The sequence below is a fragment of the Mustela nigripes genome, chromosome 1 (genome assembly GCF_022355385.1).
Source record: "Mustela nigripes isolate SB6536 chromosome 1, MUSNIG.SB6536, whole genome shotgun sequence".
In the NCBI taxonomy this organism is placed as follows: domain Eukaryota; kingdom Metazoa; phylum Chordata; class Mammalia; order Carnivora; family Mustelidae; genus Mustela; species Mustela nigripes.
Window position 1 is genome coordinate 173,875,852 of NC_081557.1, and position 20,332 is coordinate 173,896,183.

The following is a 20,332-nucleotide window of genomic DNA, read 5'->3' on the forward strand; positions in this document are numbered from 1 at the left end:
GGTATTTTTGTGTATTGTGTCTATTTCAGGGACTCACTTTTTTTCCTTTTCTTATTTCAGCTCTCAGAGGTGTACTTCAGTTTCCTGTCAGTAATAATAACTTAATAATTGATTTTTTCCCAAGGTAGGAATGGATGCCATTCCTAGATTTACTGTTGCCATTTTCTCATGTTGTTTTCTCTGATACTTCCAACATTCATTCCTCCAAAAATCTCTGGTCTGTATAAGCTTGGGAGTTCTCTCTTGGAGTTTTGTTATTATAAATGAATCAAATTAAGATTCTTTGAGATTCAGTAGCTTTAGTCAAGGGTTACAAATATGAAAGCAGATAATATGGTTTTTAGCTGCCTATTTTTATTTTTAAGCAGTTATATTTGCATAATGAAAAATCTTAAATTGTTTTCTACTGATTTACTTCAAATTTTTTAGTGACATTAGGGAACTTTGTACAACATGACCCATTTATATGCTAACAATAGGTCTACAAAAGTAGGATGGCTATTCTTTATTTTTAGATTCTTAAGAAGTTAATGAAAGTATTAGACCTGATTTTCTTATAATTTTAAGTGTCAGCAGGTTTATTTACTCCTAATATTTAGTGAAGAACTTTTTATGAATAATAGAACAAATGCTTTATGAATGCTAAAAGCATATATTGTAAGCAGTGTTATGTATAAAATCAACATATGTTTAGATTCTCAGCTGCACACAGTATTGGAACATGCACATCAGTGTTTTCAACTGAAGAATATGATCAGTTGAACTTGGAGGAGGAATTGAGGAAGATCTAAAAGATGTTTGTGTTTGCTCATGGATATATGTTGAAAAGAGCTTAGTTATTGGAGTTAGATCATTTTATTTTTGATTTTGTTTTGGTTTGGTTTGGTTTTTTTTTGTTTGGTACTAAGTCTTCAAAAATCCAGTATCTATTTGAAATATTCAGGCTGAATTCTTTTTTTTCTTTTAATTTATTTATTTTTTCAGCATAAGACTATTCATTGTTTTTTGTACCACACCCAGTGCTCCATGCAATCCGTGCTCTCTCTAATACCCACCACCTGGTTCCCCCAACCTCCCACTCCCCGCCCCTTCAAAACCCTCAGATTGTTTTTCAGAGTCCATAGTCTCTCATGATTCACCTCCCCTTCCAATTTCCCTCAACTCCCTTCTTCTCTCCATATCCCCTTGTCCTCCATGCTATTTGTTATGCTCCACAAATAAGTCAGACTGAATTCTTAATTCAGACTAGCCACATTTTAACTGCTCAATAGCCACACCTGGCTAATGGCTATCATATTGAACAGTTCAGATCCATAAGATGATAATATCTCATAGAATTATTGTGGAGAGGAAATGTATATAAAAATACATATAAAAACTAAGTTCATTTAAAAAAAAAAAAAACCCTAAGTCCATAATACATTATAATAGCCTGTTGTAGGTACTGAATAAATGTAAATTGCTGTTTGATCTCCATTACAGTAATAGCTTGTTATACTTTGGTTTTTGTAACATTATGTGTACCAGGAAGCTTCAAGTCAATAAAGCATTTTTTTTCAAATTGAAGAAAGCAAAGTGCTATTTCTCTAAACCAAGTAACAGTAATCAAGAATCAGGCCTTTAGAATAGACATTGCTACTTTTTTTTTTTTTAAGATTTTATTTTTATTTATTTGAGAGAGAGAGAGTACAAGTAGGCAGAGCAGCAGGCAGGGGGAGAGGCAGAAGCAGGCTCTCTGCTGAGCAGGGAGCCCGATGTGGTACTCGATACCAGGACACTGGGATCATGACCTGAGGCAGCCACTTAACTGACGGAGCCACCCAGATTACTACTTTTAATCATTTTGTTTATCTTCTAATTTTTAACTTTGATCAAATGTTGTTATAAATGTAGTTTAATTAGTTGATATCGAATCTGGTTTTAAACTGATCCAGTTTCTTTTTTCTCTCATTTTCCTCTGTTCTTTTTTAATGGTGCCATTTATATACAACTAAAACTTCATTTTTGAGGAAAATATTATCAACTAGGACCTATGTACTATAATGAAATATTACTGCACAGGACTTGGAAGGCCTGGATAAAACAAGTCCTGTGATTTTTTTCCTATGGCTAGCTTTGTTGTTTCATTAACACACAGCAATTTTGTTTGAACAATCACCTTGGTGATTTCTCCTTGTCCCAGGCTCTTGCCCTCAGCTTTATTGGATCAAACAGAGAAAACCAGAAGGCATATTTGGTAATTAAAAGTATGAGATATAACTGTCCAGGAACTGCATAGTACTTTTATCTTCAGATAAAGACATTCTTTCACTGTGAGTAAAGAATAATGGGGTGGAAGCTCTTAGTGAGTACAGATTTCGAAAAAGTTAGGCAGTTCAAATAACCTGTTATCCGGGAGCACAACCTACCACTGGAGCCAGACCTATCAGTTCCTTGGACCAGGGACTCCTCTACATTCAGGCTTTGGATTAACTCTGCTAACATTTGTTTCTGTTTCCTGTACTTCCATTTCCTCTACTTTAACATATGCTTCTTTTAGATGTTAACTACTTCTGTTTAAGTCTCAAAACCCAAAGGCTATTCTGTTTCTTTAAGGTAATTTAGTTTGTCAAGATAGCAGGTGCATTAATGGTATATTGCTTTTATAGTTTTAACTCTTGTTTTTTGGTATTTCACTTTTGGGGAAATAACTCATTCTTCCTCTCTTTCCCAGGAATAAGCTATATGTCTATATCTCCATATAGACATTGGAAGAAAAATTCTTAAAAATAATAGCCATGTGTATGCATTAGTAATAACATGAAGCAGATGTATGGGAGAGGAAAAATTGCTGGCATTGCCTCTTTGTTTATAGGAAACCTTCCTTGAGATAGGAAAACAAAACAAAGATGAATTTCCTGATGTTTATCATAATGTGCTAGGCTTGGAATTTGAATAGCGAACTCTCATCTAGAGTTCTAGAGAACTCTAACTATGTGTGGATGTCAAGCTTAAGGCATCTAAAAACACCAGGCCTCTCCTTTCCTAGCTTTTTTCATCTCAGTAAATGGCATCTTCTCATTCTTCTGGTTGTTCGGGACAAAAACTTAGGAGATTCTTCCTTTTTACATACATTCCTACAACTAATTCATTAGCAAATTCTGTCAGTCTTTTCTTCAGAACTGCTTCTTAGGACTTCAACTTGATGATCCATCCAAGCTACCATCATTTCTCTGTTGTGCTATTACAAAAGATTCCTAATTGTCCTCTTAAAACTTAGATCATCTGTTTAGGATCTTCCAGTGAAATGCTTATACAGCTAATAAATTCTTAAAGAATGGTAGGTTTAAAGTTATGATTTTGTACCTTCTCATGAAATAATGGAGCTAAGCAGTGATTAGTAGTGGATGCTGAAACCATTTGGTAAAATGTTGATGGGAAGCTTTATAATAGATGAATTAGGCTGACGATACCTGAACCTATGAATCATTCTTGGAGTCAGTAAAAGTAAGGCAGACAAAATAAAATCCCTCATAATTTGGTTCAGTAGCAGGTACCGCATAGGAAGGGTTCTTGTCCTAAAAAACTGCCCTCAATTTAAATCAAATTGTCGGTACATAGGAAATACAGAGAATAGAGGAGGCAAACAACACCAAGAGGAAAAAAGTCAGCCAAACCTAAGAAGTAAGGAATTCTACAGGACAAATGACACAATTTCTCCAAGAAATTGGGGCATGAAGAAAGGTTATGGCACAGTAAGGAGGGCTGTTACAGACTTCAAAAGAGACTTAGACGGGGCCTAACAAGCAAATGCAGTAGGTAGACCTTGTTGGAAATCTGATTTGACCAAATCATTTATAAAAAGATAGGGAGGTTGAAATATAGACTGGCTATTAGGGGATGTTAAGATTCGATTTTTAATTTTGTTAGGTGGTAATATGGTTAGGTTGACAAAAATGTTCTTAACAAATAGAGGTAGTAACTGAGGTAAGGGTAAGATAACATACATGTCTGGGATTTGCTTTAAGATACTCTACCAAAACAAAAGAAGGGAGTTGTAGTAATAGTAGAAAAATGGTAATTTTTTAAGTAGGGTGATGGGTACGAGGAGGTTTATGATGCTTTCCTCTCTACTTTATTGTATATTTCAAAATTTTCATAATAAAAGCTAAAAAAAAAAAAAAAAGGTGAATGCCAAAGACCAAAATATCTTTTGTGAATTCTCACCTACTGAGAAGAAACTCCAAAACCCTCTCCATGGCCAAGAAAGGACCAAAGACCCTGGCTGTTTCCCAGACCCTATCTCTTTCTCCTCTATTCCAGCCATTCAGGGCCCCTGCTCATTTAGAGTATGCCAAGCACAATTTTGCCTCCGAGCTTTTGTTTGTCTTTCTTCTGCTCAGAATTCTTTTCCTCCATTTATCTAGCTGGCTGGCTTTGTCATAGCCTTAGGAGTCTTTGTTCCAGTTTTTCTTTAACAGAAAGACTTGCCCTGACCACCCTATGTAAAATAACCTCCCTCTCCTGGTTGCTGTTTTTGCGTACTCTGAGGTATTTATTTTTTCATAGCATTTCTCACCACCTGATCATTTATGTACTTACAGTTATTCATTCCCAAGAACGTTAGCTGCAAGGCGGCAGGTTCTTTGCCTGTTTTATTGACAGTCATATTGCCAGCACTTTAGAGCTGTGCCAGGCACTTAGTTAGGTATTCAATAAATATTTATGAAATAAAAATGTAAACGCTTGAGGCCACATTTAATAAACAAGTACTCCCTACACCCCCCCACCCCCGTTGTTCTACTTACCTTTCACTTGTATTCTCATCTATACCCAGAAGTAGAGGAGGATTGCCAGGAGTATCGCTCCTTACTTTAGAATAAAACTGTGAGGTAGAAAATACAAAATATCAGGGCAGTTTATTACAGGAAACACTGAGAAAGTTATATTCCAAATGTATTAGGATTTTAAGGATCCAATAATATGAAAAGATTTTAGTTTTAATTTCTTTCATTTACTGCTTAAGTAATGGAGAGCTCTGTGAAATCTAAAATGCTTTCAAACAGCTGGCTTTCCAATTACTTTTAAAATGTGTATCACAATATTTCTCGACTTCCTTTCAGATAAATCCCAGGATAAAGCTCTTCTAATAAAAAATGTTGCCTCTGAGTTTGCCAAATTGAGTATTTACTTTAATCTATTAATATAATCTTGGCATTTATGATACTAGTAGCCCAATATATGCCCTTTGTGAATAATAAGGTCACAATCTAATCTATCTAAAAAAGGAAAGCTTAAATTTTTTTTCACATATTTTGCTTTTCTGTTTATCTTCCATTTTCATTGTTTTGGTTTTAGTAGGTTTTTTCCTACTAATTTGCTCTTTTGCCATTCTATTATATAGACTCATGTTTATTTATTAGTCGGGACTTTGGCTATGAGATGGAAATCTAGATCAAACAATCTTGGGCAAAAGGTAGAATTTCTTTTAAGAATACTAGGTTTCTTATCTACTGCCCGATCATGGGAAGATTGGGGATGTAACTGATTATTAGGGATGACTTCAGCAATGTCAGAACATTCATTTGATTGATTTCAGTCCTCTCTTTGCAGATTTTCAGAAGCTTAACTCCTAGCACCACCCTAGAGCTCTGAGGAAAATACTGTCTGTCTGTTCAGTTTCTGTATAACCCTGAATCAATCAAATGAGGTCTGGGGGTTGGCTATGGTCTCGATTGGCCAGATAATCAGAAAGTCAGTCATGCAAGAGCATGATCATCCTCACTATAGTTAGATGTTAATAAAAGGGACAGAAAAGTGAGACATTTACCACAGCTAACACCTTGGAATTCTAAGTTTAGTCATGTATCTGTGTATAATTGGAATAGAACATAGTGCTCTGCCATCTAATATAGTGTAGTGCAGTAGTTACTTCCTTTGGTTTGGACAATGAACCACTCAGCTTTAGGTTTTGCTTCAGCAGTAAAGTCACACTGATGGCTTATACTGAGATACTTAGTATTACTGAATTTTATTTCATTATCCAGCTATATCACTCAGTAAATCTGGAGGGAAAAATTGATTAATCAGAGACAACTTCTTCACTCAGGAAAGAGTGTAGTGGTTATAGGAGAGAGCATACTGTATTTTAAGCATGAATCCAAATGCTAGAACACAGTGCTATTCAAAAGCTCAACTCATTTCTGTTTTTGTCTCAGAAATAGGGAAAATAGAATAATGGGACAACTAGATGCTTAGAGAATTAAGGGTATTTTTTTAATACTAGATATGTTCTATAAATTATTAAATCTGGGAAATGACATTGCCGAATCCTCTTTTTTTATTAATGATCTCTTAATGGGCAATAAAACTGTTTTGCATTTGTTAGCAAATAAAGATTGTACTAAAAATGGGGCCTTTGATTTCATTGTTCTTTCTGTTCTTTATAATAATAAAAATTTAATCATGATAATATAACATTCTCTTTCAGTAAACCTATATGCCCCTCCATACAAACATATACACATAAAACTCACAAAGCATTCTGAACTGTCCTAATCCAGGATTCTTCTGATCTCTTAAGGGGGTACTTTCTGTCCAAGGATCCTGACACATCAGGAACCCTCATATGTGACTTTTGATCTCTATCGGAGCATGGAAGTCCTTCCATTAATTTAAGCAGTATAACAGGAATCACATTTTAAGTTAAAGTCTTATAGTCTCCTGGCACTTCTAGTACAAAAGAAATTTGGGTGCTTCTGCCCTACAACCAACTTTCATACTATAATAGAGGATATATAGTTAATAGAGTGCATACATATCTTTGGAGCAGCTATAACAAAGGTTCTCATTTGATTACATGTAAATTTCACTAATAGGCATGGAAGAGAATGATTAAAATTTGTATGGACATGGAAAGAATAGAAAGCACCTAGCTTTATATAAACATGGGATCCCAGCATCTGGAGATAACCACTCTTAGCATATTGGCATATATATTTTCAGATTTTTATTGTTTTGCAAATGTTTAAGAAAATTGGAAACATACTCTTACGCATTATTTAACACATTGGTATTTTAACATGATGCTTTCCTTGATGCAGTAAAAATAATGAGATACATTTTAAAACTTAATTATATTCTGTTCTGTGTAGTAAATACAACAAATTTATTATTACAGGTTTAGTAAATATTAAGATTAGTGGGAAAATATTGGTTGAATACTTATAAACTCATAACTTAGTTTGAAACTCTCAAAGATGTTTTTATGGAAATGTTTTTATGCTACTGTATTGGCTCAGTTTTGGGATTAATTATAGTTTTGTAAAGTTTTTCTCTTTTTCTTCCCAGATCCAAGTATTTTAGAACATGCTCAAGAGGTGAGCACTTAACTATAGAGGTGAGTAGCGTCATGAATCTGATTGGATAAAAATACCTTCAGGAGGACAGGAGGGACATTTTTCTTTTCATTAAATTTAGTATGGACTTTATATATTTCAGTATTATTGATGCTAGCGAAGAGGGAAGGAATTGGGGTGATGAAAGGAGGGGTGAATAGAGAAAAGTTTGTGGATTAAGGGTTTGTTCTTCCAATAGAATTGCTGTTTCTACTTGAGAAGTGGTGTGTTTTTTTTTTCTTTTTCACTCTACACAATTCAGAGAGGGGGTACTCTTCTTGCAGTTATAATGACTCAATAGGCAGTGATTCTAGAGATAGACAGTTGGCCTGCCCAGGAGAGAGGTGTAGCAGGATCAAAGCAGAAAGCTAATTTTAAGCAACTTTACGATTTGAGTCACTGAGTTGCTTATTCTGTGTATATAAAATATGATAATAGAATCTAGTCAGCTCCTGCTGTGTATTACCTGCTTCACCATATAGGTTATAAATGTCATCAACATAATTCTTGATACAGTTGCGTTGAACAGGCGGCAGTCATCCCATTTTAGGGATGAGAATCAGAGGCTTAGTTAGACAGGTGATGAAGAAGTTAGGCTTTGTTACACAGCCCCTTACGTGGCAGAACCTAATTCTAGTCCCAATCTGCCTGGCTTCAAAGGTTGAACACTGTACTTTACTGCCTTCTATATTAAATAAAGAAGCATATAAATCAGAAATTAGGTTTTTTTTTTAATCTCAAATAAAAAAAGCTCAAGATGATTTGAAAAATTTTTGCCATCTCTTTAAATTCTTGTCTTTCTAAACCTTTTGAATTCATTGTTTTCTTGATCTTTAAGTAATAAAACAATGTTAACAATAAAACTTTTTTCTTTCAGTGGTTATTTAGCAAATTATTTATACTTAAAATGTACATATATTTGTAACATAATTTAGTAGTAATGACTTTCATCCAATCATTTGACATACTCCTGTTTATCACATCATCATCTAATTGTTTACATTCTTTTATGCAGAAAGACACTGTATTTGGGAGTAGTGACGACGATCTGGTAGATATTCAGTAAATAGTTAAATGAATGCGTAGATGAATAAATATAAACATTATAAGATAAATTCTTATTTGGGTATCTTTGAAGTCCCTGTTTCTTGAGTAAATTCTCCTTACGACATTTCATTTGTTCGGAGCTCAAATGGAAACTGGTAGTGTGGGTTTAAAAAACCCATATGAAATAATTCAGGTGAAAGGGTGAAAGTTTTAGTTTGTAAATTTTAAAAAGTTTCTGATTGATGAAGAAAATTGCTGTAATTCTCCTTTTTTTCCACATAAAATCATAAATAATAGTATATGCTTACTGGATTATTGGATATATCAAATGAACTCATGTATAAAGGGGCACATGACTCAAATATCCTAAAAATAGAAAGGTGAAAAAAAGTGACAGTTTTTTCTGAGATATGTACCTTATACAAATATCCCTTCTAACACTTACTTTCTTATTCTTTCAGTTTGAGAATCTAGTAGAAAGTGATGAAGTAAGTATTTCCACAATAGTACAAAACCCATATTTGTTCTCATGAGTCATCTCATTAATTCTAGCAATTATTTTTGAAATGTTTATTTTACTCTCTATATTTTAGAATTTTTATCTTTTGGTTTTTATTTTGTCTTTTTAGTCCTTTACTATGTCCTTTTACTAATTTATATTAGTATATAATTCATAATTTTCTTAATATAACGTATATAATGCTATATATATGATATGTATATAGTTTTATTTATTAGTTTCCTGTATTCTATATATGTAATGTGTGTATGTAGACATACTTAAAATATGATTTTAATATTTTATATAGAAAATATATATTATATAAATATATAAAATATATTTTAAAGCATGCTGTAGAACTCCAGCAACTTTAAAAAGAGCTATTTCTAACCTCTTGACATTAGGTAAGTAAAATTCCTCAGCAATCCAGGGTAGATACATTCTTTAACCATAGTTTTCATAGATTTCTCAGGGCGGAATTTATACATGTCCATTCTACAATCACTTTCTGACCTTAGTCATTATATTTTTTAACAGTTATTCTTTTTGTTGGTTCTTTTTGTTGATGTTATTTCATCTCATCTAAACTGAAATATAAGATGCATTTCAAGTACAGATATATGAAAATAGGGAGAAAGTATGGTTTAGAATTATGAAATGTAGTGTGTATTTCTGATGCCCTGGTTGTAGTTAGAAGAGTTTTAGTCTATGAGCTAAGTTTCAACTTAACTAAACTAATTGTATGAATTTGTACAAGTTACTTAGTCCCCATTGGGCCTGCTCTATACAACTCCAAAATGAGTTCTACTGGAAGAACACTGCAAGCTCTGACTTTTTATCACTTTTATTTCCTAATGAAAGAGGAAAACGTATCAAGCAAATTTAAATTATTCTTTAGCCCAGCGTTTCCCACAGTGTGTATGGAAGAATACTTGTCTCAGAATGTAAATTAGCACATTAAAGCTTCTAAGAACTATTAAAGAAACTGTTAAGAAAATTATTTAAACCTACTTAACTTAGCATTTCCCAAATTAATTTGGGTGTAAATCCTTTTTAAAAACAATAGTACATGTTTCTTATCATCTGGTAGAACACACTGGAAAACTTGGCCTTTTGTTTCCCAGTAAAATTTCTGCCAAATATTTTAATGTTTCCTTGAACCTAGTTTTTTTCCCATTTCAAAGGTTACTTTAATTCCATGTATTTTTTAGAACTAGTATAAGCAAACACTTAATATAGTATTTTTAAAGTTTCTAAACTTCAGAAGTGCTAAATGTAAGAGCTCCTTCAGTCTTTATTACGGTTCATCCCAGCATCACACTGCTTTTTAAAAGAATATGGTTCCATGGGGCAACTGGGGGGCTCAGTGGGTTAAAGTCTCTGCCTTTGGCTCACGTCATGATCCCAGGGTCCTGGCTCTCTGCTCAATGGGGAGCCTGCTTTCTCCTCTCTGCCTGCCTCTCTGCCTACTTGTGGTCTGTGTCTATCAAATAAATAAAACCTTTAACAAAAAACAAACAAACAAACAAAAGATTATGGTTCCATGTATTTTCCTAAGGTGTTTTTTGTTTGCTTTCATTTTTACTAACCAGTCTTTTCCTCTTTCGTGTCATATTTTGAGTTTGCTTTAATTGAACATCGTCTTATTTTATAGTGCTATTCCTTACCATTTGGAGTTTTATTCCTGCTGTTACTTGGCCATATATTTTAACTATCACATATAAATAGCTTAAGGGTGTAAGAAAGATACATAAATCCGAATCAGTCTTGGAAGTAGTTACGGTTTACTTTGGAGGAAAAAAAAAAAGACTATAGGTAATTTCATAACCATGTAAAAAAAAAATTTGATTCCCATTATTTATGGTAGTTATGTCCTATAAAGTTGCCATAAGTGCTGAATTAGTGAATACCAACTGCAACATTACTCTCAGGGGGAATAGAGAGATTCCTGTAAGCTTTTAGTCATATTTTCATAAACCAATCAGTAAATAACCTTGTTTCATGTGTCTGTTTGACAACTTATTTTAATATATATTATTGATTCATTAACTTTGAACTCAAGGCCAGCAGCACTATAAGTCATACCTGAAGTCTGTCTAACACACTCATTTTCTCCCTAAGGCTTGCTTCAGCCTCCTTGGGACAAGGAACATTAGACAGCACTTCCAACACCACACAGGGGGTTCATTTTAAATAGTGGAATCACCAACAAAGAAGCACAAACATACAAAAAATATGGTCCTCAATAGTCTGTAAAGAGGACAATATGAGAACTGAAACGAGAAGGCAGAGCATCACCATGTTCTACCTCCACTGGGAATATGCATTTGTTGATCACAAAAGCATGGGGATTATTAATTTTGATGTTACATAGGTGAATTTGCAAATATGGAATTTATAAATAATGAGGGTAACTGTAAGTGATAAAGTCATAGAAGATATCTTGTCTAATACTATCCTGACCCCGGAAGTTCATTTGGTATAGAATATATATTAGTTAGAAAAAATTAAGAGGGGTGCTTCAGTGACTCAGTCAGTTAAGTGGCTGCCTTCAGCTCGGGTCAGGATCCCAGGGTTCTGGAATCGAGCCCTGTATCAGGCTCCCTCCTCAGTGGAGAGCCTGCTTCTCCCTCTGCCTGCTGCTCTGCCTACTTGTGCACTCGCTCCTCTTTCTCTTTGTCTTACTCTCTCTCTCTCTCTCTCTCTGTCAAATAAATAAATAAGTAAATACATAAATCTTTTTTAAAAAAACAGCAATTATTGGACATTTCTTAATTTTTTTTTCTTTAAAGATTTTATTTATTTATTTGACAGAGAGAGAGAGAGAGATCACAAGTAGGCAGGGAGGCAGGTAGAGAGACAGGAGGAAGCAGGCTCCCTGCTGAGTAGAAAGCCCAATGTGGGGCTCGATCCTAGGACCCTGAGATCATGACTTGAGCCGAAGGCAGAAGCTCTAACCCATTGAGCCACCCAGGCGCCCCCCAATTAATTGTTATATAATTTAGCTAGATATTAAATTTTGCTCTTAAGAAATAGTAAAATATTAAAGCTTTTAAAGATAGTTTTAATAATAGAATTTATTTACTGTAATAAAAATAAATAGGAAATATTTTGATTAAGTAAAAATTTTGTTGACTTACCTTATGTAACATTCAGCAAGTGAAATTTCTTTGTTTAATTTTTGCACAGGGGGAAAGCCCAGGAAGCAGTCATAGGTAAGGCTTTTTATTTTTTAAACAATGTCTGTGTGGACCATGAGAAGCTAAGAATCGAGGCTCTGTCATTTGCTCACTTTGAGGCATTGAATAGTTTACAATTCAGGACTTTAGTTTTCTCCTTCTATAAGTTTGAGGCAAATAATATCTCAAAGTATTATTTTGAACATTAAGGAATTTAATGTATATAAGTACCTAGTGCTTTCCTATTGAACCTAAGTCATGTATTTTTTAGTTTAAAAAAAAAAGCTTAATATCAATAAATACATTTCCTTGAATTTTTAAAATATTAACCCCCTTTTCCTTCCTCATGACATTCTAAAACTTGTTTTACTAATAGGTTAACTAGAACCTTGATATTCTAATTTATTTAAGCAACCTTTTTAGACTCTTTTGAAATTATATGAGCTACTTGAAAAAGAACCATCTGTCTTTAACTGGAGAGTTCTTCATATCAAGAGAATATTTTCATACACTGTTTCATATTTTGAATGCATATTCTTTACCTTTTTTAGTTTAGCATACATTTATTAGGCAATTATGTGGCACTGCGCTAGGCACTGGAATTAAAAAGCCAAACATGCTTCTCTACATTAGAAGAAAGAATATCCTGGTCTGGGAGGTAGTTCGTGTAAATGACTAATTTCAACATAAGATGGAAAAAGAGATTAAATAGCAGTTATAAAATATGCAAGGAAAACCTAAAGGAGAGAACATTTGCCCAAAATGTGTGAGAAGAGGTGTGTCCAGGTAGACTTTTTTTTTTTTTTTTAAGATTTTTATTTATTTATTTATCAGAGAGAGAGAGGGAGAGAGAGTAAGCACAGGCAGACAGAATGGCAGGCAGAGGCAGAGGGAGAAGCAGGCTCCCTGCTGAGCAAGGAGCCTGATGTGGGACTTGATCCCAGGATGCTGGGATCATGACCTGAGCCAAAGGCAGCTGCTTAACCAACTGAGCCACCCAGGCGTCCCGCAGGTAGACTTTTTTAAGGAGATGACACTTAAATTGATCCTGGAATGTTAGCTCATGAGAACTAACTAGTGGAGGAGAGCATTTCAGATAGAACAAATTGCAACAACAAAGTGGGTTGAATGAAAAGAGGCACAAGAGAACTTTGTGGAGGGATGGATATGTTTGTATCTTGCTTTGTGTGGCAGTTACACAAGTGTATGCAATTGTCAAAACTTAATGAACTGAATGCTTAAAGTTTTATTTGTTATACCTAAAAAAAAAAAAAAAAAAAAAAACCATAGGCAGAAAGGGCTAGAGGAACAGAAGTAGGGGACATTAGCTTATACTGGTGGTTAAAACCATAATTATCAAGTTAACCTACCTGAGATTGAGAACAGGAGGAAGTGAGGTGCCTGGAGCATGGAGGGAGGGTAGCAGTCTGAGGATTGAATAAGCAAATACTATAAGAGGATTCTGAAGACAACCAAGACTAAGTAAGCAAAAAGAAGTACAAGAGTATAGGAAACCCAGGGAAGTCATAGAGATGACTGGCCAACAGAAGGAATGGAGAGAATGGCCATCACTGTTGCATCAAACTGAAGTAAGAAGATGAGGACTTAAAGGTGTCTACTGGAGGGTGCCTGGGTGGCTCAGTGGATTAGGCCTCTGCTTTTGCCTTAGGTCGTGACCTCAGGGTCCTGGGATCAAGCCCCATATCAGGCTCTCTGCTAGTAGGGAGCCTGCTTCCCTCTCTCTCTCTCTCTGCCTATCTCTTTGCCTGCTTCTGATCTCTGTCAAATAAATAAATAAATAAATAATCTTTAAAAAAAAAAGTGTCTACTGTATTTGGCAACATAGAAGCCACCTTTGCTAGAGTTACTGGGGAGGAAAGCAAAGCTAGACTGCCATGAAGTAATGAGAGAATGGGAGGTAAGGACAGAGAAGGTAAGATAAGCATAGTAGTTAAGAGCAAGGAGCTAGACTACTTGGTTTCAGATCCGAGGTTTGTCACATATTATGTGACTTACTTGGACATAATCTTTCTTCATCTCATTTCCCTCATGTGTATTATCTCTATATCTACCTGATAGTGTTGGTGTGAGGATTAAAATTAGTTAATATGTGTAAAGTGCATGGGAGAGAACTTGACACAGTAAATGCTAGATGCGCTAGCAGTATACATTCAGTTTCATGAGTTTTAGCAGAAATGGGAAGGAGAGAGGGTGTAGCTAAAGATAAATACAGTCAAATGAAGGTTTTCCTCTCTTTTCTTTTTTTCTTTCTTCCCACTTCCCTTCAAAAGGAAGAGAGGTGAAGACAGAAAAAAAAAAAAAAAAGAGTAGGTTAAGATGAAAAAGAGGGGCTAATTGTTAGAGCAATGTCCCAGAGAATTCCGTGGAGTCAGAGAGGAAGGGTGGTATCAGTGGTGAATGAGTCAAGAGTATACGTGTAGCAGATGACCTTGAACAAGTTAAGCAATGCCACTTCTTCAGAGGATGGAGGGGGAAATGAAGATTGACTTTAGGTAAGAGGAGGAGGAGAAAGAAGTTGAAGGAGTTGCTGGTTGGTGCTCCCCATGTCTCAGAATGGGATGGAATTGACTTCTAAGAGAAAAGAGTTTGAATGAGGAACTTAGAGTACTTGAAGATTTTAAGTAGTTAGCTTAAGATGTGAGAAGGAGTTGACCATGTCTAAGAAAAGGGCTATTGCTAATTTAGATTTTCTCTAGCAGCTCTCAGGAGAAAGGGCTAATCATGGAATTGATCCAAGGTCAGAAAATAAGCTGGGTGAATGAGGTATCATGATAGGATTGCAAGAAGGTGAGTATGTTGGTAAGAAAGTACTTCAGATTTGCCATGTTGTCCACATTGGTTGTATGTGAAGCGTGGCAAGGTAATTAGGATAAGTAGACAGGGAGAAAAGGGAAGGATCTGGCCCTGGAGTAGCCAGAGCGACTGAGCAGGATAAACAGGAGGAGGGTAGTGTGTATGTGAGTTAAGAGTTCCAGAATGGTAAGAGGGCTATCAGAGCATAGTGTACTGAAGTTTATACTTTATGATGAACATTTTGGGATATGGTCAGATGGCCGAAGCAGAGCCAAAGTGATAAATGTAGTCTGCATTTCTTAAAAGTGGTTATAGTACTGAAAAATACTCTGATGATATATCATCATGTTCAATGTATATACCAAATTATAACAAATGTTAAAATGTATACCTTTTTACTCTTAACCATTAAAGTTATAGCATCAAGTTGCTTTAATACTTTTTTGACAATACAATTTTAGTATTTTTCTGGTTGATCAGTGTTTTATTTGGACTTGTTCTCACCAAAAATGTTTTTTTTTCTTTTCTGTCTTTTTTCTCCCTTATTTTTTTTCTGTAGGCCTCTTACTGAGGAAGAAATTGTCAACCTAAGAGAGAGGCATTATGATTCTATTGCTGAAAAACAGAAAGATCTTGATATGAAAATTCAAAAAGAGGTAAATAGTATTTTTATGTTGCTTAAGTATATGTTATCATAAGACCTCTCTATGTTATGGAGAAAGTTTTCATTAATTAATATGGTCCTTATGAACAGTCACTGGATCTATATTTAGATATTATACAGACAAAGATTATTTAAAATTTAAAAAAATTTTAGTATATTATAGTTTGTTTTATTTCAGTTTAATTTATCAGAAATCATATGCTGCCAAAAATGAAGATAATATGTTCTTTTAAAAACTAACTTCTTAATTCACAAATAGAGACTCTGACGAGATACATGTATTCTTATGTTTAAAAAGTCTGTTTAACAGTAAATATTTTTTAAGTCTTTTTGTTTGTCTTGACTTGTTTATTCTTAGTAAGGGAACCATAAACTATAATCATAAATATTATACTTACTTTAATGTGTTTATAGGAATGGTCTGTAATTATAGTTTTGCTATTCACTAAATGGAATTAGTCATATTCTATTATAGATTTAAGAATAATCTTTTAAGTATTAACTAGTGATTTCAGCAGCATTCATTTAAGCTATGCAATAGATGCTAATATTAGGCTAAAGAGAAAAATTGTTGAAATTTTTTTAAGTTTGATATGACATGCAATGGATTATCACTAAAGCAGTTAGTATGCTATTATGAATGGCAAGAACTTAAATTTGAAAGTAACTTTTGATTAACTGGATAGAAATAAAATTCAGAACACATGTACATCAATGAGACATGAACTTCGTGAAAGCTTACTTCACTTTGATAAATGGTGATATGATTGGCCTTAGTTTAAACACCTTAGACTTACGAAAGCCAAAACCATTAAACTAGTCAGGGTGATAGGCATTGGAACAATTGTTGAGAAGATCACTGCATATTCTAAAGGAAGACAGTTTTGTATTTCTGCAAATTATATGCTACTACTTCATAATTCAGCTTCTAAAGAGTTTGATAATATGTTTGATATCATTGGAATTATTTTATAAAAGGAGAAATTGAAATGAGAAATCACAAAAATTTTGATTCTATTATGCTTTGTAGAGATCATTTATTTTTTTAATAATTTATTTTTAATTTTACAAACAAACATTTTTAGAGCAGTTAGACAGGTTCTGATTTTTGTTAATCCTTACTGTTTTGTTCATGTACAGTTAGCCTTACAAGAAGAGAAGTTAAGACTAGAAGAAGAAGCTTTATACGCTGCACAGCGTGAAGCAGCCAGGGCAGCAAAGCAGCGAAAGCTCTTGGAGGTGAGGGGAAAAGACCCCAACATATATTAGGGCTGCTTTTCTCCCGATTTTCTCTGACAAATCCTAGTTGAGATTCTTTCCCCATCCAAGAATCAAGGGCTTCTTGTTGAACAACGAATGTATTTATGTATATACTCTTAGGAATTTTAAAGACAAATTGGCTTGTATTTAAAAACTAGAAATAACATCAAAGAATGTGCTTGATACTGAATGTTGTTTCGCTTTAAATTAGCAGAAGCTAATTCTTGTTTATCCCAAAGATGAAATGTAGTTTTTCAAAATCCAGTATACTTTTGGAAAAATAAACATACTCTTAGGTGGAAACATTGTAAAACTACTCTTTAAACATAATTTCTGCAGCATTTTTTAGTTTATTTTTGTGAGTATTTTTTTAAACAATTCCTTGAACTACTGCAATTTCTTATACTTCTTTGAATCTGGTAAGCTGGGCAACTTGCCTCTTTTTCAAATATTGTATATTTCTTGTCTTTATTCTTGTGTCTTTGGGAGATTTGGCTTTGAGTCTTGAGAAATCTTTGGCATATTATCAGAGAAAGCAAAAGATTTATTATATCTCAGCATGCTACATGCTAATATGGCATTACTATAATGCCAGACCATTATTAATAACAGGCACTTACGGTATTACTGTTTTAGTTAGTTTACATGTTTTACTTTGTTTAATACTCGCAACAATCCTAGCAGGTAACATTTTCAATCCTCATTTTATAGATGGGGAAGCCAAAGGACAGAGATGTTAAATAACTTGCTTAATAAAATCCTAGTTAATAAGTGGTAGAGCCAGCATTCAAGTACAACAGTGTTGAGCCAGTTATTCTACTTAGTATCTTCCTCCATATCTTGCTTATGTGAACTCTCTACTGTAACATTAACTGAAGTAGTACAAAGATCATGTCACATTATAATTATTGTAGCTTAGAGAAACTGAAAAATCGTGTCATACTGCTATGAGTTTATGTCACCTGCGCCGTTTTTCTCCCTCTCATTCTCCCCCTGCTCCCCTGTCATTTTGATTAATCTGTTTCAGCAGACTAATTAGATTATATGGGAGAGTGGGGGGGGGGGGTTAGTAAGTTCTAACTAGTGGGAAAGTTTAAAAATTAACTCCCTTCTACTAAGAAATAAAAATATTTTTTTGGTTATAATTTGTGTAACACTTTTTACTATAATAAATTCTCTACTGCTCACCTTTTAAAGACAAAAGCATTCCATATGCAGAATCTATTTGGGTCCTCTGAGTTTTTCCCAAATTCTCTGAGTTTTTTCTTCCCTGACTAAATACTGATGCAGGAACATATAGCACTCTGTGCAATATCCACTGGCACAGAAAAGATACACAGATATATGAAAGTTCATCTGATTTTCACAATAGCTCTGTGAGTTTGGGCAGTATTATAGCCATCTATAATTTACAGATGAAAAAAACAGAAAGTAAATTACGTGCCATGGGCACATAGCTAATAACTGTCAGAGCCTTAACTATCTGACAGGTCTTCTAAATCCTTTGTTTTTATTATTTCTGAGTCAGCTTAGCCAGTTCTTGTAGATCTTTAGTTCTTTTGCTACTTAATTTCAGCCAAAATAGAACTTCATCTACTGTTTTGTTTTTTTTCTTACCATTTGTTCTTCCGATTATTAGAAGTTCTTAGGGGTAAGAAGAATGTTCAATACACCAATATATCTGTTTAAAAGTTAGTTTTTAATAACATTATGAATATTCTGACCCTTAACAATCATACACTGAAAGATCGGGAGAAATTGCAACCATAAATAAGAGGATATAGAAATGAACAGTGATACATTTAAGGAAAAAGACTTAAGTAGAATAACTTTTAAAGTTTTTTTTAGGAACTAGAAAAAATATCTTTTGGTGTTGCATGAATGATTTTTTAAAGTATAATTTTGCAACAGAGAGTGATTTTGTATTGCATTATGTTTCCAAAGCAAGAAAGGCAGAGAGTTGTGCAGCGATACCATCCTTCAAACAATGGAGAATATCAGAGGTAAATAGTGAAACATACTACTTCCCTTTGCGGTAGAAAATGCAATTTCCAAAAAGAGTACAGTTCAGCTCTGGGTGTTTGTATACATATTATGTTTGTGTGTTCCCTAAAAAACATAGACACTATCTTGTAAGAATACTGAGAACATTTGCTTTCTTTACATTGGAAAGTGATCATTATTTAATTGAATTGATTTCATTGCATTTTTAAGAGTGGCCGTATCTTCTATGTAGAAAATAATGCAGTAATACTCTGAATGCTTTTGGATAAATTGCTTATCTCTTGCCTTGCTTGTGTTTTCCTAAGCACATCTCTCTTACAGTAAAGTTTATATGTGATCGTTTTTTAGAAGACACATTCCAGAGTCATATTTTCCACTCATTAAAAGAACCTTGTTCATGATTCATTATTATAAATTATGAAGATGGGCTTATTACTAAACATTGACTTCAGTGTTAACCAAAATCTTATCATTTTCAATTTACTGCTAGCATTAAGAAAATCAAGACCCATTTTCATTAGGTTACTCTAATTGTATAGTAATTATAAATTTGTGTGGGATAGACCTTCAGACTAAAATGCCATAAATTAACTTAAGCATGCATTATGTTGCATCTATTACGAATATATTTCTTTTATTTTACTTACAGTTCAGGACCAGAAGATGACTTTGAATCTTGTTTGAGAAATATAAAGTCACAGTATGAAGTTTTTCGAAGTAGTAGTAAGTCTTTTAAAATATATGCATACTTTTTAACTTCATGCCACTATAAACAGATAATTGGAGATCTTGGCTCTGTTTCGATAGAACTTTCTGCCCTCTAAATTTGTATTTTCCGGATAGGTCAGTTAACTAGTCCTTAATTATACAATTTTATTATACAATTATACAATTTTCCTTTTTATTTTTTATTTTATTTTTTTAAGTAGGCTCCACGCCCAGCATGGAGCACAACAGGGGGCCTAAATTTGTGACCCCAAGATCAAGACCTGAGCTGAGATCAAGAATTGGATGCTCAACCGACCAAGCCACACAATCACCCCCTATCTTTCCTTTTTAAAAAGGAGTTGGAGCAAAGAAAAATCTCAGGCTATTACTATAGATCTTGATGGAGAGTCAAATACTCATTTTTCCATTTCTACTGTGGTACCCCCCAGAGGATTTATCTCTCTGCCTCCCAGAAAAAGGGAAGGTGGGGATAAGTAGTACAAAAGTGTACTTATTTTACTTACTACAAATTGAGTTGTAAGATCGAGTGTTTTTCTCTAAGTTTCAAAAGTCAGAACTACTGTACTTCCAGTAATGGAAGCATAGTAGTGTTTCATTTTGAAAACAGATTTCTTTCATTTTTATTTTTTCATTTATTTTTTGTTCCTCTTTGTAATTGACTGTTACCTAGAGTTCATTGTATTGGAAGAGTTTATAATTCATTTAAATTTGCATGTTTATCGTGCCTATGGCAAAAAAAAAAAAAAAAAAAAGAAAA

At 33.9% G+C, this 20,332-nt stretch overlaps 1 protein-coding gene across 2 annotated transcripts in view; it reads left to right on the top strand.

The window, feature by feature from the left end:
- Positions 1-20,332, top strand: part of AP1AR (adaptor related protein complex 1 associated regulatory protein) — a 39,606-nt gene that overhangs the window by 15,370 nt on the left and 3,904 nt on the right. Inside the window, exons 2-8 of one of the 2 annotated variants that reach the window (XM_059377334.1) lie at positions 7,330-7,378; positions 8,885-8,911; positions 12,115-12,140; positions 15,478-15,574; positions 16,723-16,821; positions 18,787-18,845; positions 19,496-19,569. In XM_059377334.1, coding sequence (XP_059233317.1) covers positions 7,330-7,378; positions 8,885-8,911; positions 12,115-12,140; positions 15,478-15,574; positions 16,723-16,821; positions 18,787-18,845; positions 19,496-19,569 — 431 coding nt within the window. The remainder of the gene's footprint in view (positions 1-7,329; positions 7,379-8,884; positions 8,912-12,114; positions 12,141-15,477; positions 15,575-16,722; positions 16,822-18,786; positions 18,846-19,495; positions 19,570-20,332) is intronic. The other variant, XM_059377342.1, reaches the window with a different exon arrangement.